Here is a 25,705-nt window from a genome sequence, read left to right on the forward strand (position 1 = left end):
TAGGGGCATTTGCCTAGAATTTCTCAATGGTGACTGGAAACGCTTTAGCACCTGAGAAGGCTGCTGACGCAGGGTTGTATTTCTCAATGACTCAAAGCAGGGCGAGGTGCTTCTACAACAGTAGATGCTTTAGCACTAGTGATGGGAACTGTGGAAGCCCTGAGCCTTGTTGGGTAACTAGAAATTGGGTGAGTTGATTTGTGAATGTAATATCCCAAATCCATGAATGTGGTGCCAGCTTCTTGGCTGGCGGAAATCAACATCACTCGACTGAACTCAAAGGAGCTGGGCCAGTCTGCACCGGGTAGGGGTCTGACCAGGTTTAAACTTAGATGGTTAAAAGTAGCTTTTAACAAACTTCCCCTTCTGTGGGCACCTGAGCTGCCTTGGCAACCTCTAGCTCTGTTAGGGTGGGGAACAGTGGCAAAGTAGTTAGAACTCTAACCCCCTGAAAGGTGGAGCTGGCCTTCGTAGCCAACCTGACACCTCCACAGGCGCTTGTAGACGCTTCTGACATTGCTTGGAAGCTCACTCATGATGCCTGAAACACAGCTCCTTTGACTGGTCAGAGGTTCCACAACAGCTGTTTGTAGACCCTGAGAGCAGAGGCAGACGTATTTGTAGCTTGTGATCTGATGGTAATTGTTCACGTTGCCCCCTCTCTCTCTCTCTGGGTCACGTGAACCAGAAGAGTATCGCACCTGGGTTCCTTAAACACGCTAGGAACTCATCTTGTCCATTGTCCTTCTCTGCCTCCAGTCTCCATTTGACAGCTCCCGTCTGGTCTTCCCTCCCGTGCCTGCATCGCTGGTGATTGGGTTTTTCTACACCCTCTTGCGCTTGCTCCTGCCTGAAGCACTTGGCATGTCCATATTTGTCGGCGGGCTGTTTGGTTATGTTGTCTACGACATGACTCATTACTACCTGCACTACGGCTCGCCAAAGAAAGGCACCTACCTGTATGGGCTGAAGGCTTATCACGTGAAGCACCACTTCGAACACCAAAAATCAGGTACCTGCCCCCTTCTCCTCCTTCCTGCTGCCCCCTCGGAACAGACATGTGACCGGCGAACACTGCTGACCCCTGGAGAGCTGAGACAGCAGGTCAGACTGTGCTCGTTAGGGCTGCATCATCTATGCCTTGGGGTGACATGCCTCTGAACCATCATTTGTCTCATAACCCCCCCAGGCTTTGCTCTTCTCCTCTGAGTCAGCTGGAGCTCCGCTCCTGTGCGCGTAAATCTCCTGGAGACTTAAAACTGGGCCCATGCTTTTAATCACAAGGGCCTGACTTTCGGTGCCCAAGGCCACATTTAGGCAAAGAAAAAAGTGGCCTGCTCCTCACACATGTTGAGCCCTGGCAGCCCCTCCCAAGGTCAAGAAAAGCTGCAAGTTCTCAGCAACCACTTATTGTGGTGCCTAAACATGGCCTTGGGTATCTAAAATTAGGCACGTCTGATTAAAAGCCTGGTCCCAGTTTTGAGTTTCCAGGAGGTTTATGCATGCAGCGGAGAAGTTCCAGCCTGGCGGTAATGGCACAGACGCATACGCCACCTCAACATGGCTTTGTAAATAGTGGTGGTATGTTCTCTTGTCAGTCTCTGTTTTCCTCCAGTTACTGTCTGACATTTGAAGAAAGTGTGGGATGCTTTTCCCCCTCTTGATTCACTTTCTTCAAACTTGCTGTTAATCAGGGGGGCTGAAATCAAGCTCAGGAAATTCCAGTGCATATGGCTGACTACTGAGCCTTAACTCTGCCCCTGTTTGTATGTGCCTTGATTTAAGGCAAGTTGTGTACTTGGGTCAGGAAACTTACTTTGATTTATTAAATGTTCAGATTTAATACTCTACAATTACATACAAACATATACAAAAAATTAATTTGAATTAGTTGCAAACAGATGCTTCCTAGTCTACCAAGAATCCCATTTCAGAGCTTTTTACATTTGAAGCAAATCTTAACTACTTCCTTGTGTGTGCAGACATAGGTAACAGGGACTGTGCACAGATGCACATGTGTACCTGAAACAGCGGTGGCTCCAGGCACCAGTGCTCCAAGCGCGTGCCTAGGGCGGCAAGCTGCGGAGGGCGGCCTGCTGGTCACCGTGAGGGCAGCAGTCAGGCTGCGGATTTGGCGACAATTCAGCGGTGGGTACGCCAAAGCTGTGGGACCGGCGGACCTCCCACAGGCAAGCCGCCGAAGGCTGCCTGACTGCTGTGCTTGGGGCAGCAAAAAAGCTAGAGCTGCCCCTGACCTGAAATTGTAGAAAGTTTTTTCCTTGTGACCAGAACACTAGTATGTGAGATGAAGTTGAGCTTGTGTGATTCTATTGTGCAAGAGGGCAGAGTTAAAGTGGTGCGTTCAGCCGTGACTTCTGAACTTGGGAGGATTTTAAGGCTGTAAATAAAGCTATGGTAATGTAGAGGCTGGTGGATTTAAATAATCATAGAATCCTAGAATATCAGGGTTGGAAAGGACCTCAGGAGGTATCTAGTCCAACCCCCTGCTCAAAGCAGGACCAATCCCCATCTAAATCATCCCAGCCAGGGCTTTGTCAAGCGGGGCCTTAAAAACCTCTAAGGATGGAGATTCCACCACCTCCCTAGGTAACCCATTCCAGTGCTTCACCACCCTCCTAGTGAAATAGTGTTTCCTAATATCCGACATACACCACCTCCACTGCAACTTGAGACCATTTCTTCTTGTTCTGTCATCTGCCACCACTGAGAACAGCCAAGCTCCCTCCTCGTTGGAACCCCCCTTCCTTCAGGTAGTTGAAGGCTGCTATCAAATCCCCCCTCACTCTTCTCTTCTGCAGACTAAATAACCCCAGTTCCCTCAGCCTCTCCTCATAAGTCATGTGCCCCAGCCCCCTAATCATTTTCATTGCCCTCCACTGGACTCTCTCCAATTTGTCCACATCCCTTCTGTAGTGAGGGGACCAAAACTGGACAGAATACTCCAGATGTGGCTTCACCAGTGTTGAATAGAGGAGAATAATCACTTCTCTCGATCTTCTGGCAATGGTCCTACTAATGCAGTCCAATATGCTGTTGGCCTTCTTGGCAACAAGGGCACACTGCTGACTCATATCCAGCTTCTCGTCCACTGTAATCCCCAGGTCCTTTTCTGCAGAACCACTGCTTAGCCAGTCGGTCCCCAGCCTGTAACGGTGCATGGGATTCTCTCTTCCTAAGTGCAGGACTCTGCGCTTGTCCTTGTTGTCGAACCTCATCAGATTTCTTTTGGCCCAATCCTCTAATTTGTCTAGGTTCCTCTGTGTCCTATCCCTACCCTCCAGCATATCTACCACTCCTCCCAGTTTAGTGTCATCTGCAAACTTGCTGAGGGTGCAATTAATCCCATCATCCAGATCATTAATAAAGATGTTGAACAAAACCGGCCCCAGGACCGACCCCTGGGGCACTCTGCTTGATACTGGCTGCCGACTAGACATCGAGCTGTTGATCGCTACCCGTTGAGCCTGACAATCTAGCCAGCTTTCTATCCACCTTATAGTCCATTCATCCAGCCTATACTTCTTTAACTTGCTGTCAAGAATACTGTGGGAGACTGAATCAAAAACTTTGCTGAAGTCAAGATATATCACATCCACCGCTTTCCCCATATTCACAGAGCCACTTATCTCATCACAGAAGGCAATCAGGAAAGTTAGGCATGACTTGCCTTTGGTGAATCCATGTTGACTGTTCCTGATCACCTTCCTCTCCTCCAAATGCTTCACAATGGATTCCTTAAGGACCTGTTCTATGATTTTGCCAGGGATTGAAGTGTGGCTGCCAGTCTGTAGTCAGGGGTGGCTCTAGACATTTCGCTGCCCCAAGCAGGGTGGCATGCCGCGGGAGGCGCTCTGCCGGTTGCCGGTCTTGCGGCTCCGGTGGACCTCCCTCAGGCGTGCCTGCGGAGGGTCTGCTGGTCCTGCGGCTCCACCAGACCCTCCGCAGGCACGCCTGCGGGAGGTCCACCAGAGCCGCCTGCCGCCCTCCCAGCGACCGACAGAGCGCACCCCGCGGCATGCCGCCCCAAGCACGCGCTTGGGGTGCTGGGGTCTGGAGCCACCCCTGTCTGTAGTTCCCTGGGTTCTCTTTCTTCCCTTTTTTTAAAGATGGGCACTGTATTTGCCTTTTTCCAATCGTCTGGGGCCTCCTCTGATCACCACGAGTTTTCAAAGATAATGGCCAATGGCTCTGCAATCACATCAGCCAACTCCCTCAGCACCCTTGGATGCACTAGATCTGGACCCATGGAGTTCTGCACGTCCAGCTTTTCCGAATAGTCCTTAACCTGTTCTTTCACCACTGAGGGCTGCTCACCTCATCCCCACACTGTGTTGCCCAGTGCAGCAGTCTGAGAGCTGACGTTGTCTGTGAAGACCAAGGCAAAAAAAGCATTGGGTACTTCAGCTTTTCCCGTATCATCTGTCACTAGGTTGCCTCCCCCATTCAGTAAAGGGCCCACACTTTCCCTGACCACCACCTTGTTGCTAACATACCTGTAGAAACCCTTCTTGTTTCCCTTCACATCCCTTGCTAGCTGCAACTCCAGTTGTGTTTTGGGCTTCCTGATTACACCCCTGCATGCTCGAGCAATATTTTTATACTCCTCCCTAGTCATCTGTCCAAATTTCCACTTCTTGTAAGCTTCCTTTTTGAGTTTAAGCTCACCGAACATTTCACTGTTAAGCCAAGCTGGTCGCCTGCCATATTTGCTATTCTTTCTGCACTTCGGGATGGTTTGTTCTGGCACCCCTGATCAGGCTTTTTTAAAATACAGCCAGCTCTCCTGGACTCCTTTCCCCCTCATATTAGCTTCCCAGGGGATCCTGCCCTTCAGCTCCCTAAGGGAGTCAGTCTGCTTTTCTGAAGTCCAGGGTCCATATTTTGCTGCTCTCCTTTGTTCCTTTTGTCAGGATCCTGAACACAACCATCTCATGGTCACTGCTGCCCAGGTTGCCACCCACTTCTACTTCCCCTGCCAATTCTTCCCTGTTTGTGAGCAGCAGGTCAAGAGGAGCATTGCCTCTAGTTGGTTCCTCCAGCACTTGTACCAGGAAGTTATCCCCAACACTCTCCAAAAACTTCCTGGATTGTCTGTGCACTGCTGTATTGCTCTCCCAGCATGTCAGGGTGATTGAAGTCCCCCATTAGAACCAGGGCCTGTGACCTGGAAACTTCAGTAAGTTGTCTGAAGAAAGCCTCATCTACCTCATCCTCCTGGTCTGGTGGTCTATAGCACACGCCCACCACGACATCACTCTTGTTGCTCTCGCCTCTAAACTTAACCCAAAGACTCTCAACAGGCTTTTAGGGTTATGGGGAAATTATTCCACTGTTTAGTTATTAAATTCATGAGGTGGTGTACCTTAAGTTTTTCTTTTTATATAGCAGACCAAGTTTTGTAATGTTTTTCCTGCTGTGTTAAGTTTATTCACAGGTAATAGCTGAGAAGCATCATTACCATATTACCTTTAAGGATTTTTCCAAAAATCATACACACTATATGTTGTTACAGGGGTACTTACTAACATTACATTTATTTCAATGTTTAATATTAACAGTAACATTAGCGTCAAATCTATTAAAGATATCTTGTTATACCATGTCTTTTATTTAGGCAATTTCTTTTGTGCTGGCAGTTCTCACCTTCCTTTATCAGTTAGGTAATTTGCATCAACACAGGCTTGGCTTTTGGATTCAAAGCCATCAGCAGAGCTCAGAGACTCTGTCTTAAAAGGGACACAAGAGTTTTGATTTCTTTCCACTTTCAACTCCTGCTTGCAAAACGCACAGAGATCTGAAAAAGAAAACAGTCTATTGTGGCTCTTTTTGGAGCCCTAATAGGATTTTAATTCAGTAGCATGTTTTATTTGCATTTCTTTTACCCCTTTCTACAATATATACTGTATATGTCCTAGGGAAAAAGCACATTCCTTCTATACTACAACTTTTTTTTTTAAACATTAGCCATATCAATTTTTACATAAGGTGTAACTGTTGCTTTTGTTCTTAGAGTTTTCATGTACCCTTATCAAAGTGACAGTCTGATTACACGGAGCCATTTTAAGGCTCAGTGTTTTTAACGTTGCTTCTTTTTTGTTTTGTGCACCTAACCTCTGCTGTTGCTTCAGAGGGTCACTGTTAATTTCTTATTCTTTCACTACAGCTCTTAACTGCTATTGTTACAAAAAAAAAAAAACCCAAACAAACAAAGACTCCAGAATCTCTCCCTGTTCTCCTGATTTTGACTGCCTATTGCAGCCATGACTTGGTCTTTATTTAAAAACATTTTAAATTTTATAAAGAATCAAGTTACCCCTTAAGGGTTAAATGCTAAATCCCAAAGCCAAACAACACTAATTACCTGTGTTTTGCAAAAAGGTTTATCAGTTTTGAAACTTTAAATTAAAGAGTCAAATTTCCTGGTGCATGTGCTGGAGGAACCAACTAGGGGAAAAGCTCTTCTTGACCTGTTGCTCACAAACAGGGAAGAAATAGTAGAGGAAGCAATAGTAGATGGGAACCTGGGAGGCAGTGACCATGAGATGGTCGAGTTCAGGATCCTGACACAAGGAAGAAAGGAGAGCAACAGAATACAGACTCTGGACTTCAGAAAAGCAGATTTTGACTCCCTCAGGGAGCTGATGGGCAGGATCCCCTGGGAAAATAACATGAGGGAGAAAGGAGTCCAGGAGAGCTGGCTTTATTTTAAAGAATCCTTATTGAAGTTGCAGGAAAAAACCATCCCGATGTGTAGAAAGAATAGTAAATATGGCAGGCGACCAGCTTGGCTTAACAGTGAAATCCTTGCTGATCTTAAACGCAAAAAAGAAGCTTACAAGAAGTGGAAGATTGGACAAATGACCAGGCAGGAGTATAAAAATATTGCTCAGGCATGCAGGAGTGAAATCAGGAAGGCCAAATCACACTTGGAGTTGCAGCTAGCCGGAGATGTTAGGAGTAACAAGAAGGGTTTCTTCAGATATGTTAGCAACAAGAAGAAAGTCAAGGAAAGTGTGGGCCCCTTGCTGAATGAGGGAGGGAACCTAGTGACAGAGGATGTGGAGAAAGCTAGTGTACTCAATGCTTTTTTTGCCTCTGTCTTCACAGACAAGGTCAGCTCCCAGACAGCTGCACTCTGCAGCACGGTATGGGGAGGAGGTGACCAGCTCTCTGTGGAGAAAGAAGTAGTTCGGGACTATTTAGAAAAGCTGGACGAGCACAAGTCCATGGGGCCGGATGCGCTGCATCCGAGGGTGCTAAAGGAGTTGGCCGATGAGATTGCAGAGCCATTGGCAATTACCTTTGAAAAATCATGGCGATCGGGGGAGGTCCCGGACAACTGGAAAAAAGCTAATGTAGTGCCCATCTTTAAAAAAGGGAAGAAGGAAGATCCAGGGAACTACAGGCCAGTCAGTCTCACCTCAGTCCCTGGAAAAATCATGGAACAGGTCCTCAAGGAATCAATTCTGAACCACTTAAAGGAGGGGAAAGTGATCAGGAACAGTCAGCATGGATTCACCAAGGGCAAGTCATGCCTGACTAACCTAATTGCCTTCTATGATGAGATAACCGGCTCTGTGGATGAGGGGAAAGCAGTGGATGTGCTATTTCTGGACTTTAGCAAAGCTTTTGATACAGTCTCCCACAGTATTCTTGCCAGCAAGTTAAAGAAGTATGGGCTGGATGAATGGACGGTAAGGTGGATAGAAAACTGGCTAGATGGTCGGGCTCAACGGGTAGTGATCAATGGTTCCATGTCTAGTTGGCAGCCGGTATCAAGTGAGGTGCCCCAAGGGTCGGTGCTGGGGCCGGTTTTATTCAATATCTTCATTAACAATCTGGAGGATGGTGTGGACTGCACCCTTAGCAAGTTTGCAGATGACACTAAACTGGGAGGAGTGGTTGATATGCTGGAGGGTAGGGCTAGGATACAGAGGGACCTAGACAAATTAGAGGATTGGGCCAAAAGAAATATGATGAGGTTCAACAAGGACAAGTGCAGAGTCCTGCACTTAGGATGGAAGAATCCCCTGCATTGCTACAGACTAGGGACCGAATGGCTGGGCAGCAGTTCTGCAGAAAAGAACCTAGGGGTTACGGTGGACGAAAAGCTGAATATGAGTCAACAGTGTGCCCTTGTTGCCAAGAAGGCTAATGGCATTTTGGGTTATATAAGTAGGGGCATTTCCAGCAGATCGAAGGATGTGATCATCCCCTCTATTCAGCACTGGTGAGGCCTCATCTGGAGTACTGTGTCCAGTTTTGGGCCCCACACTACAAGAAGGATGTGGATAAATTGGAGAGAGTCCAGCGGAGGGCAACAAAAATGATTAGGGGGCTGGAGCACATGACTTCTGAGGAGAGGCTGAGGGAACTGGGATTGTTTAGCCTGCAGAAGAGAAGAATGAGGGGGGATTTGATAGCTGCTTTCAACTACCTGAAAGGGTTCCAAAGAGGATGGATCTAGACTGTTCTCAGTGGTAGAAGATGATAGAACAAGTTGCAGAGGGGGAGGTTTAGGCTGGATATTAGGAAAAACTTTTTCACTAGTAGGGTGGTGAAGAACTGGAATGGGTTACCTAGGGAGGTAGTGGAATCTCCTTCCTTAGAGGTTTTTAAGGTCAGGCTTGACAAAGCCCTGGCTGGGATGATTTAGTTGGGTTTGGTCCTGCTCTGAGCAGGGGGTTGGACTAGATGACCTCCTGAGGTCCCTTCCAACCCTGAGATTCTATGATTCTCTGTAGAGTTAACTTTTCACTCTCTTTCCTTAAATCACTTGTTTATTTCCCAAAATGACACCTGTATCACCTCAGATTTCACCATTTTCAGTATTGTTCCAGGGGTTCCTGCCTGCACTTCCTGCTTTTCTTACTCCTTACACTGTGCCCTTAGGGCTTCCAACCTGTTTTTCAGTTTCTTTATCTGTTGCTTGCCTGCTTTTCTGGGCCCGATCCTGCTTTTTTCCAGTGAACCGTTTGAGTGATATTGTGGTCACTTCACAATTTTGAAAGAAATGTTTAAGGAAAGGGATCAGGAAGGGTGGGGGCTAGTTGAGGAGGCCCCCCCCCTTGCTGAATTGGTCGTGGAACACTAAAGAATCAGTTTTTGAGGCAGACAACAAAGGGGAACAGAACAAGGGGCTTCTTGTCCTTTTTACAATGAGATGGGAGTATTAAGGGGGTTGGATCGATCCGGGGTGGAGGTTTTTTGAGAACGGGGTAAAGGGGAGCGCTCGGTCTGGTGGTGGGAGAGGAGGCTTTTAATAAAGCTTTTAACTTATTATTTGAGAGAGGCGAGTTTTGATTTTGTCCAGCTACGATTTGCCTCTTCCCACCACTGAATGAAACAATTAACCTCTTCTTTAGCCAATTTAATTTTAGGTTGGCCGAGTTTGTCCTTTAAGACGTCCACTCGGTCTTTGTTCCAGGATTTTAACAGTGGCCACTGAGTTTTGGGATCCCCCTGAGTTAGCCTAGACCACTTTTCCAGAAATTTACAGGAGTCCGGACCCTTCTTACAGGAGTCTGGACCCATCCTAAATACATAAAATGAGCCGGCGTTCGTTTAGGGAACTGTCCTGACTTAGACGTCTGGTTACCCATACAGGAGGACTTCACACACCAATCGCACAAGAAGGAAATTTGGGTTCGTCAGAGCAATGCCCAGTGCAACACACAAAAGGAGCCCACAGGCTACTGCCTCAATTGCCCTTGCTTTCACACCAGGGGTTTTACCCAAAGTGCGGTGCGGCTGCGATTGTGCAGATTTCACTCACTCAGACCGCGGGGACAGGAACCCCTTGGTCGGCCGATCCCCGGACGGAGACGGCACCCAGACTCAAACACTCCACAGGAGGACGGATAGACACAGAGACAGGACAGTCCTCAGTCCGGACAAAACACAGAAATAATTACCTGACCAGATTCCTGATGTCAGATCCCGGGATCCCTACCAGAACAGAGTGGGAACCAACAGGTTCAATGGTGTAGACTTCACTGTGGTCGTGCACCTTTTCGTTCTGGTGGAGGACCGCTCAGGCCAAATGCCCAGGTGCCGGTTGCCACGGTCGTCCTACAAAAACGGTCAGGAATCACACAGCCCCAGTGAAGACAGTTGCCATCTCGGTGGAACCTCCAAATTGTCAAAGTTAGACTCAGGACTCACAGTTTGTCAGACCACTCTGTTTTATTAGCACAGCGCTGTGTTAATAACACCCAGATAATGTGAGCACCATGCAAGACACAAACTATCTTATTTATACAGATAAAAGGGTGAGAACTTAACAAGATAACAAAGGAAGCAGAATCAGATAAGTTTACCTGGGCTAGGCATGCATATCTTATTTCCTTACTAACTATTACCGATCTTCTGTTAATGTTTCGCCATTAGCACCATTGTTTATGCCTAATGTTTCTTTTCCTGGCACCTGTATTTCAACATTTCTTATTTCTGCTTAAAGGTACATACAACATTTCTTTAATCCATTCTTATTTTTACAATATAATTCATTCTACTTTCACAACCAGGGCCTGTGACCTGGAAACTTCAATTAGTTGTCTGAAGAAAGCCTCATCTACCTCATCCTCCTGGTCTGGTGGTCTATAGCACACGCCCACCACGACATCACTCTTGTTGCTCTCGCCTCTAAACTTAACCCAAAGACTCTCAACAGGCTTTTCTCCAGTTTCAAACTGGAGCTCTGAGCAATCACACTGCTCTCTTAGGCTGTGGCTACACTTAGCACTTCAAAGCGCTGTGAAGTGCTAAGTGTAGTCAAAGCGCCAGCGCTGGGAGAGAGCTCTCCCAGTGCTGTCCATACTCCACCTCCCTGTGGGGAATAACGGACAGCGCTGGGGCTTTGACCACACTGGCGCTTTGCAGCGCCGCAATTTGCAGCGCTGGAGAGGGTGTGTTTTCACACCCTGCTGCAGCGCTGCAAATTTGTAAGTGTAGCCAAGCCCTTACATACAATGCAACTCCTCCACCTCTCCTCCTGTACCTGACCTTCCTGAACAGTTTATACCCATCCATGACAGTGCTTCAGTCATGTGAACTGCCCCACCAAGTTTCTGTTATTCCAATCACATCATAGTTCCTTGAATATGCCAGGACTTCCACTTCTTCCTGCTTGTTTCCCAGGCTTCTTGCGTTCGTGTACCTACACCTAAGATAACTAGCTGATTGCCCTACTTTCTCAGTATGAATCAGGAGGCTTCCCATCTTGTACCCTCCTCCTTGTGTTTCCTCCTGGTATCCCACTCCCCCACTTACCTCTCGGTTTAGTTCACCATCCCCTGGCGAACCTAATTTACAGCCCTCCTCACTAAGTTAGCATGTCTGCCTGCGAAGATGCTCTTCCCTCTCTTTGTTAGGTGGAGCCCATCTCTTCCTAGCAATCCTTCTTCCCAGAACAGCATCCCAGAATCCAAAGCCCTCTCGCCGACACCACCTGTGTAACCACGCATTCACTTCCACAATTCCCAGGTCCCTACCTGGGTCTTTTCCTTCAACAGGGAGGATGGACGGGAACACGGCTTGCACCTCAAACTCCTTTATCCTTCTTCCCAGAGCCACGTAGTCTGCAGTGACCTGCTCAAGGTCATTCTTGGCAGTATCATTGGTGCCCATGTGGAGAAGTAGGAAGGGGTAGTGGTCTGAGGGCTTGATCAATCTCCGCAAACACTCCGTCACATCCTGGATTCTAGCTCCAGCAAGCAGCACACGTCTCTTTGTTCCTCTTTATTAGAAACTTAAGCCATCTAGTCAGCTGCAGCTCTGCAACGGCTTGACAGGTACGTGGGTGGGAAAATCTAGGTGCTGAGAAGTGGGTCCAAAAGTTTTAAGAAGTGGCTGCTGCTTTCTGAATTGGCTTGTAGCCTTTCTGATGTGGTGTAATGCAAGTCCTGACTACTTCTGGTAATTAAAGTGCCTGTTTAAATGTTAGGCAGGGGTCAGGGTGTTGGCCTCAATGACCTGTTAAAACTCCCCTGTCATGCTAAATTTCCACCTGTACCTTTTGCTTGGGTTTTTGTAGAGTTCGCTTCCTGCTAAACTGCTGTGCTCTTCCTCAGAGGGGGCTGCATTTTAGTGGTGGGAGAAGTAATTGTGGCTTCTGCAATTCTCAACACATTTTTGTTAAAGCTCTGAGGATATGTCTATTCTGAGCACTCCTTAGAGTGACGTGTCGAGTACATACATTGCATGGCCAGCTAGCCCGAGTACAAAGAGCAGTGTAGATGCTTCCAGTGCCGGAGCGTTTCCTCGCTGCCTCCCCCGTGCCAGAACCTTTCACTGATACATGAAGATACACATCACAGTGTGGATGCATCTTGTTTTTCTCTGCGGTGTATAACTACAAATACCCTACGTGCTGCTGCCAGTGGGGTGCACTGTAGATGTACCCTGCCACTGTTTCATTAGGGTGAAAAGTTCTTATAGAAATTAAAGCTCAGATTTAGCCTGCAGCACAGAGTATGAGGCTTATATCTGTGGGCGTTGCCTAGCCAGCATTATCTGACCAGCCCTGAGCTCTCGGCATTTTCCTCTTCCATTAGCCACTGAGGATGTGCTACCTGAGCTGCGTCCAGGCTATGCAGATGGAGAGGCACATCCCAAATGCCTCAGGCTGGTGGAAATGTCAGGATCCAGGATACCCCTTTCCGCTTCTCAAGTGATCATTGGCCCAGGAGTGCAATGGTTATCTCCATTTTCCAGACAGGGAAACTGAGGCACACTGGGATTAAGTGACTTTCCCAAGGCTATACTGTCATCAAAGAACAGGCACCCTAAAACCATGCTGATAAGTCTACATCCATACTCTGAGGAGAGGGTGAGGTCTCCAAACAGGCATATCTCTCTGCCTGGTTTCCTAGGAGAAAAGTGCTGTGCGTAGGTAGCTTTTGTCGTCATGAATGCAGGATAGCTTGGCTGTCAAACACTTTCTCCTCCCACAGGCAGGCAGCCTTTGTTCTCTTCTCCAAAGGGAATGGATTTCTCTGTGCCATGCAACGCTCGCAGTCTGGGACTGGTTCTAGAGGAGACCTGGGTGGTTCAGGCTGGCGAGGATTGGCTGTGTTAGTGGTGACCCATTTGGGGCTCAGAGGGAGGGAGCTGGTCCCGCCTCTGCTTCTCATTCCATGGTTGCTTTTAGTCTCTGAAGTGCATAAAAACCCTCCGGCTTTCCCCAGGAACTCATGCAATTCCCTGGAAATGCTCTGCCCCTCCCGCCTTCTTGGAAGAGCCTCTAAAGGCCAGTGCTGGGTTTTTAAAAACTCCCTCACTTCTTACCAGTGTCTCTTTTTCAAATGGAACGATTCCATAGATCAAAGGTATTCCTCCCTGTCTGCAAGGCCTTAGTCCCCTTATATGCCCTGCTCCCCTGGGAGTGGTGGGGAGCGTGCAGGCCTAGCACTGTGCAGGAGCCCAGTGCAGACTATTCATTGGGTATTGTGGGTAACCATGCCACAGAAGGGTTGCTAGCCGGTGTCCGGGTCCGTGCTGCTGCATCAAGCACATACCCAGGGTCCCCAGCGGGCTCATTGGCCTGGAGCATGGGAGGAGCTATGCTAAATTTAATATCTTCAAATGCAAAATGAGCAAATACTCTGGAGGGTGCCCGAGAGCTCTGCTGTGTTCAGCAAAGGAGCAATGACCCTTGGAGCAGCACTTAACGGCGCTCAGACATGCCTGCTTTGGGGGGCGTGCAGCTTGCTGAGCCATGGCACCTTCTCCCACCACTGAGAGTGCAGCAGCTGATGCACACAGCAGTTTAGGCAGGAAGTGAACATTACAAAGCCCAGTTGAATATACGGGTGGAAATTTAGCATGACAGACTGGTGCAGAGCGCTTGTTGCCACAGCTTCCCTCACTGTCCATGCTGAATGTCTAGCTGGGGGGGTGATGTTCTCCCTCCCTCCGCCTGAGCCAGGAAAACCCCTTCCAAACAGGAGCCGCCGCATACAGTGCCTGTGCCAGGTGACCGTTCTCTGGGAATGCCCAGGGACCTGGCGCCAGCTCTCCCCTTGCTCTTGGGACTTGGCAGTGTGACGGAATCTCCCGAATCTCGCGCTGTGTCAGAGAAGTCTCAGGCTGCCAGCTGCTCCTAGGTGGCTCACACTCGGGGGCTGAGGCGTGTAGGCCCGAATCTCCTCCCATCGCCTTGGTGGCCCAGCACTTTGGTTGTTACTTGCCTCAGAATCCGCTGGTGGCTGCAGTTAGTCTAAATCCCCCTCTGGGGAGCAGCAGCGTTCCAGCCAGAATGCAGCTGGCGTGGAGTCACCATACACTGACCTGGCTGGCTGTGCTCCCTGGTGTCTCCGCTCTCACTGACTGAGGCAGGAGGAAAGGAGTGGAGGTCTAATGGGCAGGACGCCGGACAGGGCCAATTCCCAGTTCAGCCCCAGCGGGACCCTGGGCGAGTTCCTAACTTCATCCTGTGCCTCCCCGGCTGTAGAATGGGGACCCTTCCCCACCACTCAGGCTCCATTAATGACAGTGAGGTGCTCAGACAGGAAATGATGAAGGCCATACAAGACAGATCAAGGGACCATTTTCTGAATGCCAATTCACACAGCCTCTCTCTCTCTTCTCTCCCCCTCCCCCCCGCAGGCTTTGGCATCACCAGCCGATTTTGGGACCGTCCATTTAAAACACTAATCCCAGAAGAAACCTTTGAGAAAGAGGATTAACATCTGTGGCTCCCCTGCTTGGCATCTGGCTCCTGTGTCCCTGGTGTGTCATGCTGCCACCTCCCTTTCCACCAGCACAGGACATTGTGGGAGGGCGTCCACCTTTGCAGAACTGAATGACTGGGGGTAAAAGCCCCTTGACCATGGAGGGAGAACTCTGCTCTGTGTTGCTGGCTTCTGTCACTCTGACCTCACGGCCTCTGCCCAGCTCCTGGGAGGCTGCGGCGCCTGTGAGTTAAAGGCAGGTATTTCTCCCGAGAGGGATCTACACAGTGTTCTCTAATGATGCCTCAAAGGTCGTCATGCCACTCAGCGTGGAGCAGTAACTTTGCGTGTTTGCAGCGAGTCCGCCAGGAGAAGAGGTGGCTGCTATGTAAGTGCTCTGGGTTTCTTTGCTCTGAGCTCATCGGCAAGGAGGGAGGAAGGAGTGGGGACAAGAACTAACTGCCAAGCCTTGAGCTGCATCTAAACCATCCTTGCAACCTGCGTTGTAAACACCAGAGCAGGCTGCAGCCAGCTCCGGGGGGGGGAGCTGCGGCTCAGGGAGACTTCAGATCCCATGATGCACTAAATTCTGCATCCGACTGTCCTGGCCCAGTGCTGAACTGGCCGCTCTGGTCAAGGGGAAGCATTGCATGCTGGGACCTGTATTCTCTATGGGTGGCATCTTCCCATTCAAGAGGGGAAAGGGGAGTCTGGGCCTTAGGGGAAGACGCGGCAGGCAGCCACATGCAGCCCCGCTGTTGGCGCTGGAGTGAAGGGATGGATGCTTCAGCTCTCCAAATGCCAGGGGCTGGCCCCACTCCCAAGGGCTTGTTAATTCCAAGTAAAGCATGGCAGTACACAGAGGAGGAGGGGCTGCCGCTCTGTTGGACACTGGCTTCACATCCTGCTCGGCAGTCGGGGCCCAGTGGGAGGTGAGGACCCTGTGCTGCCACTTGTCCCCCAGTGCGTTAGCCGTGCAGTCAGAATCCAGCCCACCCAGCGCGCACACGCATTAGGTACAAAGCTTTTGGCTTTGGTGCCACATGGCAAAATCGTGCCTGCGACACCGTCCCCCCCCCCCCCCACCACACACACACTTGGAACCAGCCTGTCCATCATGGCCCCTGCTCTGTGTGCCGGAGAAGGTGCGTGGGCTGCAGCACCAAAACCCTGCAGATTGCAACCCCTTCCTGAGGGGTTGCCTGCCCTCCAGAGGGCAGAGTACCCCGGCTCACTGCACTGCCAGTCTGACGCATCTCCTGCTTTGGTGTCTGAGTGGAGAGGAACCTGTGGCTGAAGGGAGCTCTCTGGGCTCGGTGGGCAGAGGGAGAGGAATTGGAGCAATGATGCTCCGGCTTCTGCCCCTGCTCAGGCCCCTTCCCTCTGTCTAGTGGGTTTGTTAGGGGTGGGGGTAGAATATCTGTTCTCCCTGCCCCAACTTCAATCCTTGCAACAGCCAAAGCGAAGGACACTGCCTGTCCAGGCCAGACCCACTGGAAGCTAGGAGTCCCTGAGCCCCGGGGAGGAGGAGGGTGCTGCAGTGAATGGCTGCCCTAGGGCCTGCTGGGAGCAGAACTCCCTCCTTTCCCATCTGATCTTCCCAGCTGTGGGGCCATGGACTTTCCTCTGGGGCTCCAGAGGTGGGGTGGGGTGTTTTGAATATGGATGCCGGTGACTCCAGGAGCCACTGAGGGCCCCTCTGAGTCAGGCTGAGCTCTTGGGCCACGGCACGGCCTGCAGAGCCGGAACTGCCCTTCCAGCTCTGTCGGGGATGGGCAACACCCACTGTCTCCTGCCTCCGTTGGCCCTGCCCATTCTGCCCAGCGTCTGGCACTGGTGGCTGAGTGCAGACACGGGTGGGGCACTGGGACTCCCTGATGGGTGCTCTGTGCTGTGGCACACCTCTGGGCCTGTTGGCTCCCTTGTAGAAGAGGAAAACGGTGCTGCTGTCTTTCCCCTTGGCTCTCGGTTCCATGCCTTTACCTGCCCCCTCCCATAAGGGGGGAGGAGAGCGGGGAGAGAAATGAGAAGGAGCTTGTTTGGCTCAGTCATCTGGCCACACAGCAAGTGATGGAGCCAGCAGCCTTTGCCAGGGCTCTCCTGAGTCCTATCCCAAGACTCTTTTTCTGCATCTGCTGCCGGCAGGTTCGGAAGCATCTGGCTCACACCCTGCCCCTCATGGGATTCAGGTCTTACAGTAGCAGAGGTGCCATCTGCTTTCTGTGTGAGTGCCACCCGTGCCCAGTCCCATGCTGGAGAGAGACACCAGCTGGGCGAGTGCTCAGAGTTCCAGGAGAAGTCTCGCTCCCCTTAGAACTAGCTTAACATCTGGCGCTGCTACGTCCTAGGTTTGGGGCCAGGGGGCTCTGAGAACTCTGCCCTTCTCAGGGTGGGCTGGACTGTCCACAGTTGACTTGCCAAGGTAGGGGGTTCTTGGATCCCCAGACTTTCCTTCCCCTCCCCCATGGTGGGCCACTGATACACGGGTGGAATCTGCTGCACAGCAGGCCCTGATAGATGAAGTGGCAAATGTGCCCCCGCCCCACACTTCCTGCCCTCCCCTTCTTGGGGCTGCTGCAGGCATTCCCACTCTTTCTGCTCCTCCTCGGCTGGCAGTGTTCCCTAGCCCTCTCTCTGCCTTGCCAGCCCAGCACTCTCCTGCCATGCGTCTCCTTCCCAAATTCAGCACCTGGCTCCACAGCCCAGCCGCCGGAGCATCCAAAGTGTAGCTAGCTGCCTCCACAAGACGGCACTGACTGCTCCCTTGAGGAGACCGTGTTCATATGGGGTCCAGTACCCCCCCCCCCGACGTCGGACTCCGGGCCGTTTGTTGAGCATCGTGCAGTGTTCATGACTTTTGATGTTAAATAAGCTCCTAGAGTCTGGAAGCTGCTGCTAACATACTTGCCACAAACCTTCAGCTGACTAACCCCTGGACATATGACAGCTCCTGTATTGCAAACTAGGCCGTGCCCTGGCACTACCTTCCCCACCCCAAGATCTGAGCACATGTGACATTGACCAGATCACTTCAGAGGGGGCTTTTTTCAAGTCAACCCCCTAAGCTGGGATCTGGGGCGGATCCCAGCTGTGGGGGGAGTTGCTTGGGGAGCCCAGCTGAGCCAGGGGTAAGGCTCTTGGAGTTTTGTCTTGCTGCCTTCTAACCCAGTGCACAATATCTTTTTTGCCAGATTTATCCTGTTAATGTTTTTTGTAGACATTGGCTACTTGAAACTTAAACTCCAATGAACATAATTACTAAGAGGCCTCTTATTTTTGATGATCCTATGATTTGTTTTTCCCTAATGTCTACTGCTGACGTTGAAAGGTTTGAAATAAAATTATCCATAAAACTGTAGACGTGACATAATTGTAAATAAACTGTATATTTTGAGAAAAAATTGTTTAGAAGTGTGTGGATGTTTTCATACTTCTTGGGATGCTCTCAGCCCGGAGGGGGGCACCTAGACTGGTTTACCTTCACAAGAGACCACATCCAAGCCTGAAGCCCCATGATGTCCCATCTACCTGTGGTTCCTAGCTACCAGTGCTGGTGCATGATTTCAGATGCCTCCAGTCAGGCAGTTCTAGAAGGAATTTCCCTGGACTTTTTCCCTACTTCACTATCTTCCATCTCTGTCCCTTGAGACAAGGCAGAGCACTCAGCCATGGCACCTGCAGGGGAGCAGCTCTTAGCAAAGCTGGGGGAACTGAATGTCCTGCAGACTTCTGGGCATCCCCATTGGCCATGAATTGGTTGGGAGTATGTAGATTTTCCCTGGACTTGTGCCAATCACTGGGGGAGGGGGACAGCAGCCATGGGTCAGCCTGTGGGTACATCTGCACTGGAGCTGAACTTTCAGATTGCAGAGACATACCCACGCTAGCTCTGAGAGTGAAGCGTAGTGGTACAGCGTGAGCACCAGGAGGGTGAACCGCCCCGAGTACGATCCTGTCTGCAACCCTGGCTACGTCTGTGGGGAATCTCACCCATGTAATTGCTGACCGCAGGCCAGCAAACTGGCTGGCAGGTGCTACCTGCACTGCAGCATGGTGGTGGAGTTGGGGTTGGAGTGGGAGCTTGAAGGGGGAATTACTGGTTCAGCCTCTAGCGTTCAGCACAGCTGGTGGTGGCTATAAAGTCTCATAATAGCCACCCGAGGCAGCCCACACTGGTTAACAGGATGGCCCTAGGGCAAGGGAGTGCTGCTGTCTAACTAGGGCAGAGGGATGAAATGGAAGCAAACCCACCCCCATGGTGAAGCGTGCAGGGCAACAGCCCATGGCCCCTCGCCCGTGCAATGAGTTCAGCAGCTGACCTGCTCGCAGCTCAGCCCTCTCCTTCCTGCCCATCCCGTGCAGTGTGCCTGTGCCCTTGTGATGGCTGAGCCGAGGCAGCTGGCATGGCAGAATGTCTTCCTGAATCAGGAACAGGCTGCCAGGTGCACCAGGTAGGAATGCAGCTGGCATGGCAGAATGTCTTCCTGAATCAGGAACAGGCTGCCAGGTGCACCAGGTAGGAATGCAGCTGGCATGGCAGAATGTCTTCCTGAATCAGGAACAGGCTGCCAGGTGCACCAGGTAGGAATGCAGCTGGCATGGCAGAATGTCTTCCTGAATCAGGAACAGGCTGCCAGGTGCACCAGGTAGGAATGCAGCTGGCATGGCAGAATGTCTTCCTGAATCAGGAACAGGCTGCCAGGTGCACCTCCTGCTGTTGCCTCCTCGTAACTAAAGCAGCTGGCTGCCGCTTTTTTCTCACCTTGGACACAGGGCTCTTGTTGGGGGTATCTGTGGATTCTCCTTCCCGTGGGGCTTTCGCAGCAAGGCCTTTCTCACCTCCCATGCTCCACCCCCGCATTAGACCCTGTGACTCCTGCCTGCCTCACTCTGCCCCCACCCCTCAGGCCCAGGCACCTCTCTCCTGGTCTGCCTTGGTCCAGCACCCACATTCTGCCCTTCCCTTGAGCTCTGGGCCCTCTCGTCACAAGCCCACAGCCCCAGCCTGCCCCACCCCATTTCCTTCAACATGTTTAATGCTGTTTGGTTTTTAGTGAGGGTTTCCTTTCACTTCCTGCCCAAGGGGGAACCTCATCCCCAGCGCTGGCTGATGGGTGGGTGACCCCGATCCCCACAGTGCCCCCAGCAGCAGGTGCCTCAGCTAGGGTGACCAAGTGTCCAGTTTTGGACCAGAACACCCAGTTGAAAAGGGATGCTGGTGGCCAGTGATGAGCTGCCAAAATCTTAACAACGGGTTCCCTATAAAAAGTTCTGATTTAACAACGGGTTCCCTATAAAAAGTTCTGATTTAAGGGATGTGCGACAGCATGTATTTTTTGTACCAATAGGGTTACCATACGTCCATATTTTCCCAGGAGGTGATTAAGAACCGAAAAGCCTGACATGTCCAGGAAAATACAGATGTATTTTAACCCTACCTAAAGCTCTTTTTTAAAAAGATGGGGCTGAACTAGAAATGAGCTCCGTTTCACATGTGTGGGTGGTGATCAGGGACAGTCTCAATTTTTGGGTCTTTTTCTTATATAGGCTCCTATTACCCCTCACCCCCGTCCCGATTTTTCACACTTGCTGTCTGGTCACTCTAGGGTGTGCACATGTGTGGGTCCCAGCTGCTCCCTGCCCCCCCCTCATTAAAGCAGGTGTGCAGGGTTACTGCCCTGGGAACTGCAGGGCACCAGTGGATGTGGGGCAGGGCTAGCTGGAGGCAGGGAGTGACACGGGCTGGCTGTGGGCAGGTGATGCAGACGGGCGGGCTGCGGGCAGAGGGTGGCTGGGGGCAGGGGCTGGCTGCGGGCAGGCAAGGCGGGGGAGGGGCGCAGATACTCACACGGTGGGAGCAGCAGGACGCAGCCGGAGCCCCAGGGCCAGAGGTCCAAAGAGCAGGAGCAGCAACAGGGCCAGGAGGCAGCTCACATGGCTCTCGCAGCACAGCGCAGCGCCCCCCGGCGGCCGGGAGGAGGAATTATAGGCTTCCCAGGCGGAGCCCATCAAAGCTTCCCTCGCAGGGAAGCTAGTTAACAAGCGGTTCTAAAACCGCTTCTAAATTTAACAACGGGTTCGTGCGAACCCGTGCGAACCGGCTCCAGCTCACCCCTGCTGGTGGCTCCAGTGAGCACTGCTGGCCGGGCTGACGACTGTGCGGGCTGGCGGACTCCCTGCTGCCAGCCTCCACGCTGCACGGCTGGGTCCTGAGGCCAACGGGTCCCGAGGCCAACGGGACCCGTGGGGGTGGCTCCTGCGGACGGGGCAATGCGCAGAACACCTGGCTGTGCCTCCATGTAGGAGCTGGGGGGAGGACAAGCCACTGCTTCCAGGAGCTGCCTGAGATAAGCACAGCCTGGAGCCTGCACCCCTGACCCCTTCCCAGGCCCCAACCTCTGCCCTAGCCCTGATCCCCCTCCCACCCTCTGAACCCCTCTATGCCAGTCCAAAGCACCCTCCTGTACCCCCAACCCCTCATCCCCTGCCCCACCCCAGAGCCCACATCCCCAGATGGAACCTTCACATTCCCCCCCTGCCCACTGAACCCCTCGATCTCAGCCCAGAGCAGCCTCCTGCACCTAAAACTCCTCATCCCCTGGCCCAGCCCTGATCCTGATCCCTCAGCCCCAGCTCCTGCACCCCAAATCATCCCTTACCCCACATTAGAGCCATGCCCCCAGCTAGCCCCCTCACACACACACACCCCTGCCCCAGCCCTGATCCTGATCCCTCAGCCCCAGCTCCTGCACCCCAAATCATCCCTTACCCCATATCAGAGCCCATGCCCCCAGCCAGCTCCCTCACACACGCCCCAGCCCAGAGCCCCCTCCCATATTCCAAACTTCTCAGCCCCAGCCTGGAGACCCCTCCTGCACCCCAAATCACTAATCCCCAACCCCATCCCAGACCCTGCACCTCCAGCTGGAGCCCTCACCCCTCCCTGCACCCCAACTCACTGCATCAGCTTGGAGCCCCCCCCACCCCGGAGTCCTCACCCCCTCTGACACCCCAGCCCCCTGAGCCAGCAGGTGAAAAGGAGCGAGTGGGGTGGGGGGTATGGAGTGAGCGGGGGCAGGGCCATAGCATGGCAGTCTCGGAGGAGGGCAGGGCAAGAGTGTTCGGTTTTTTGCAAGTAGAAAGTTGGCAACCCTAGCCTCAGAACGGGGCAGCTGTGTGCACTCAACCTCCCCCCGCAGGGGCTTCCACTGGCCTGTTTGGAGCCTCAGCTACTCCTGGGAGGACCCCACTCTCATAGCCCCACCAGTGCTCACCCCCACGCGGCTGGGATCATGTTCTCCATGGGTAGCCCATGCCCTGGGACACGCACCAGCAGAGTAACGACTCCAGTGGTTAGACCAAGTGAAGATGCCCCAGGCCTGGTGCCTCAGGGAGCCAGAGCCCAGGGTAGGCGGCACCATCTGGGCAGAGCAGAGAGGATGGCAGGGGGGATCAGGGTTGGGGACTGGTAGTGGAGCAGGCCCCTGCAGCATATCCCCGCCAGGCAGCAAACCAGAGGCTTATGGGAGGCGAGCAGCAGCTGGCAGGATGGTGTGGTTGGAGACGTGTGCTCAGCCCCCCTGGCCCCACTCATGCTGGGGAGCTCCCTCTGTGAAGTACGCTGCTCCCTCGGGGCTGGCCCTGGCTCTTTGTGCCAGTCTTGACGCAGGTATCTTGGTCACCAGCTAACAGCCGGCCTTGCTGTGGGGATGCAGAGTCACCCTGCTACACGTGCGCCCCTCAGCCTACCCCTCCAGCCCTGTGGGGCTGTGGGCAAGGATGGGGGAGCTTTAGGGACAGTAAAAACCATCTGCCTCCCGCTGGCAAAGGCTGGATGAGCTGAGACGGGGGCCCCAGCCCCAGCTATGCCATCAGGTTTGGGCAGCACAGCTGGGAGCTCTGGACTAGCCATGTGGTGCTGGGGCCTGCGCTGTATCCTGCCTGGTGCAGCTGTGCACCTTGGCTCCTCCGCTCAGAGCCGCCTGAATGTCTCTAGGGATGAACACAGCTGACAATGGCCCTGCAGCTGCTGACCAGCAACTGCAAGATGGGCCAATACCACTACTCTGCCATGGCCCCAGGAGCCCGTGGCCCGCCAGCATGTGGCCAAGGATGCCCCAGAGCCAGGCCATGGCCACATTAGCCTGCAGCAGTGGGAGGATCTTTTGAGTGACCGGGCAATTTGCAGCTCATCCATTCCTGTCAACCAGGCTCTCTGCCCCGCAATGCCCAGCCTCCCACTGACACAGCCCCAGCCCTAGCCCCAGCCCTGTTGGTGCCTCATAGCCTCCCTCCCGTCACGGCTCTATGGGCACCATGTGGTGAGCTCCAGGGGCAGGATGCCACCTCCCACGGACAAGAGCCACCATAGCCGTGAGCCACCATAGCCGTGTGTGTCGGGCGGAACTGCTCTCGGTAAACGCTGGGGCAGGGCGGGGTGAGACCAAAGTCCGCTCTGGCTGGCTGGTTTGGTGCCTGGGTGCGCACAGGACCCCAGCCTGGGGCTGTGACTGCCCTGCCCTGAGCTGTTTGTCCTGACTTGGTGCCTCAGTTGGGTCCCACCAGGACTGGCATCATGACACCCTGCCAGGGCTGTTGTGAGATGAGCGGGTGGCGCTTTGGGAGGGGCTCTGATACCCTGGGGGGTGAACACCCTTGTAACACCCATCAGTAAATATGGTGACGCCGGCCTAGGGGTGGTGCAAGCCAGCATGCACCTCTGAGCCAGGGCATGGGCTCATGACCCAAGTCTCCATGCTGGTCCCATTGCCAGAGCAGGCCAGGCTCCCTGCCAGGCTCCCCGCCTGCGCCACCCCCCGCCCCGCGCCGCCCCAGGAGCGGACAGAACCTGGGGGACGAGAGGCGCAGGGGTGTGTATTGATGTTGCTTCAGGCACCGCCCCCAGCAGCTCCCATTGGCCACGGTTCCCCGTTGTCAGCCAATGGGAGCTGCTGGGGGCGGTGCCTGAAGCAACAGCAACACACACCCCTGCACCTCTCCTCCCCCATGTTCCAGCTGCTTCCCGGTGCGCGCTGGCCAGAGCCTGCCCCCCGAGCCCCTCCTGCACCCCAACCCCCTGCCCTGACCCCCTGCCGCACACTTCACCCCTCCTGCACCCCAACCCCCTGCCCTGAGCCCCCTCATACATCCCACACCCCACCCCCTGCCCTGAACTCCCTTCTGAACCCCACCCCCTGCCGTGAGCCCCCTGACACACCCTGCACCCCTCCTGCACCCCAACCCACTGCCCTGAGCCCCTTGCCGCACCCTGCACCCAGCCCCCTGACACACCCTTCCTGCACCCCAACCCACTGCCCTGAGCCCCCTGACACACCCTACACCCCTCCTGCACCCCGATCCCTTGCCCTGACCCCCTGCCACACCCCTCCTGCACCCCAACCCCCTGCCCTGACCCCCTGCCGCACCCCTCCTGCACCCCAACCCCCTGCCCTGAGCCCCCTCATACATCCCACACCCCACCCCCTGCCCTGAACTCCCTTCTGAACCCCACCCCCTGCCGTGAGCCCCCTGACACACCCCGCACCCCTCCTGCACCCCAACCCCCTGCCCTGAGCCCCTTGCCGCATCCTTCCTGCACCCCAACCCCCTGCCCTGAGCCCCCTGCTGCATCCCTCACCCCTCCTGCACCCCAGACCCCAACTCTCTGCCCTGAACCCCCTGCCACACTCCTCCTGCACCCCGATCCCCTGCCCTGAGCCCCTGCTACACCCCACTCCCCTCCTGCACCCCTTGGGGGCAAGGAGGGGGCAGAGTTGGAGTGGGGATTTTGGGGAAGGGGTTGGAATGGGGGCAGGGAAGGGGTGGGAAGAGGTGGGGCAGGGACGGGGCCTCATGGAAGGGGTGGAGTGGGGGCGGGGCTGAGGGCAGCAGGAGGGAGGTGTCAGTAATGTGGCCCTCGGGCCAATGTACTAGTCCTCATGTGGCCCTTGTGGTCATTTGAGTTTGAGACCCCTGGGCTAACCACAAGTCACACAAGCAATTCCCTTAGACACTCCAGTTTCCCAGTATCACCACCAGTGCCACTAGCTATGGGGACAAATGGTTATGAAAACCAATACCCCAGTAAAAGAAAAAAAGGTTCTCTCGAGCCCAAAGGACCAAGCCCCAGACCCAGGTCAATATACAAATCAGATCTTGCCCACAAATCATGCCGTTGCCAATTCTTTAGCATCTAAATTCTAAAGGTTTATTCATTCATAAAAGGAAAAAGATAGAGAAGAGCTAGAATTGGTTAAATGGAATCAATGACATACAGTAATGACAAAGTTCTAAGCTGCAGGTTCAAATCAAGTCTCTGGAATACATCCACAGCTGGGATGGGTCATTAGGCCTTTGTGTAGAGCTTCCATTTGTAGCACAGTCCCTCCAGAGGTAAGAAGCAGGATTGAAGACAAGATGGAAGAGCTGCAGCAGCTTTTTATAGTCTCTTGCCATGCAGCCTGTGCTTTCTTTGTCCCAAAGACAAGCTGTCCATCACATGGCAGGGAAAAACCTGAGAGTTCTGTCCATAGGCATGTCCCTGCAGGCCTTGCTGAGTCACAAGGTGTGTCTGCCCTCTCTCAATGGGTCAGTTGTGTAGCTGATGGTCCTTAATGGGCCATCAAGCAGGCTAGGCAGAGCTGACACCAACTTGTCTAGGATGTCACCCAGAAGCACAGCATAAGTTTGAAATACAAACAGTATAAAGCCAATATTCCTAACTTCATCTACAAAAATGATACACATAGCATAATTATAACCAGCCAATCATAATCTGGCCACAGATACCTCACACGACAACCTTTGTACAATATTTGCTGCAAATATATAACAGTGGTTGCAACAATGATCTATACTGTTACAGATTCTGTCAATAACGTCACACGGGGTTAAATATTAGCCCTGTTTTGCAGATGGGGAAACTGAGGCATGGAGTGGCTAAGAGTTTGCAGCTGTGCTGAGCACACAGAACTGCACCTGAAGTCAGCAGGGAGTGGAGCTGCTCAGTGTAA

General features: G+C 52.8%; 1 protein-coding gene across 1 annotated transcript in view; it reads left to right on the forward strand.

Annotated features, from left to right (window-relative positions):
- The window catches only part of FA2H (fatty acid 2-hydroxylase), a 71,419-nt gene extending 53,324 nt beyond the window's left edge, over positions 1-18,095 (forward strand). The window contains exons 6-7 of the mRNA XM_044987772.1: positions 760-1,012; positions 14,629-18,095. Of these exons, the coding sequence (XP_044843707.1) occupies positions 760-1,012; positions 14,629-14,708 (333 nt within the window). The 3' untranslated portion in view covers positions 14,709-18,095. The remainder of the gene's footprint in view (positions 1-759; positions 1,013-14,628) is intronic.
- The last annotated feature ends 7,610 nt before the right edge of the window (positions 18,096-25,705 follow it).

The sequence above is a fragment of the Mauremys mutica genome, chromosome 14, assembly GCF_020497125.1.
Source record: "Mauremys mutica isolate MM-2020 ecotype Southern chromosome 14, ASM2049712v1, whole genome shotgun sequence".
Classification (NCBI taxonomy): Eukaryota; Metazoa; Chordata; order Testudines; family Geoemydidae; genus Mauremys; species Mauremys mutica.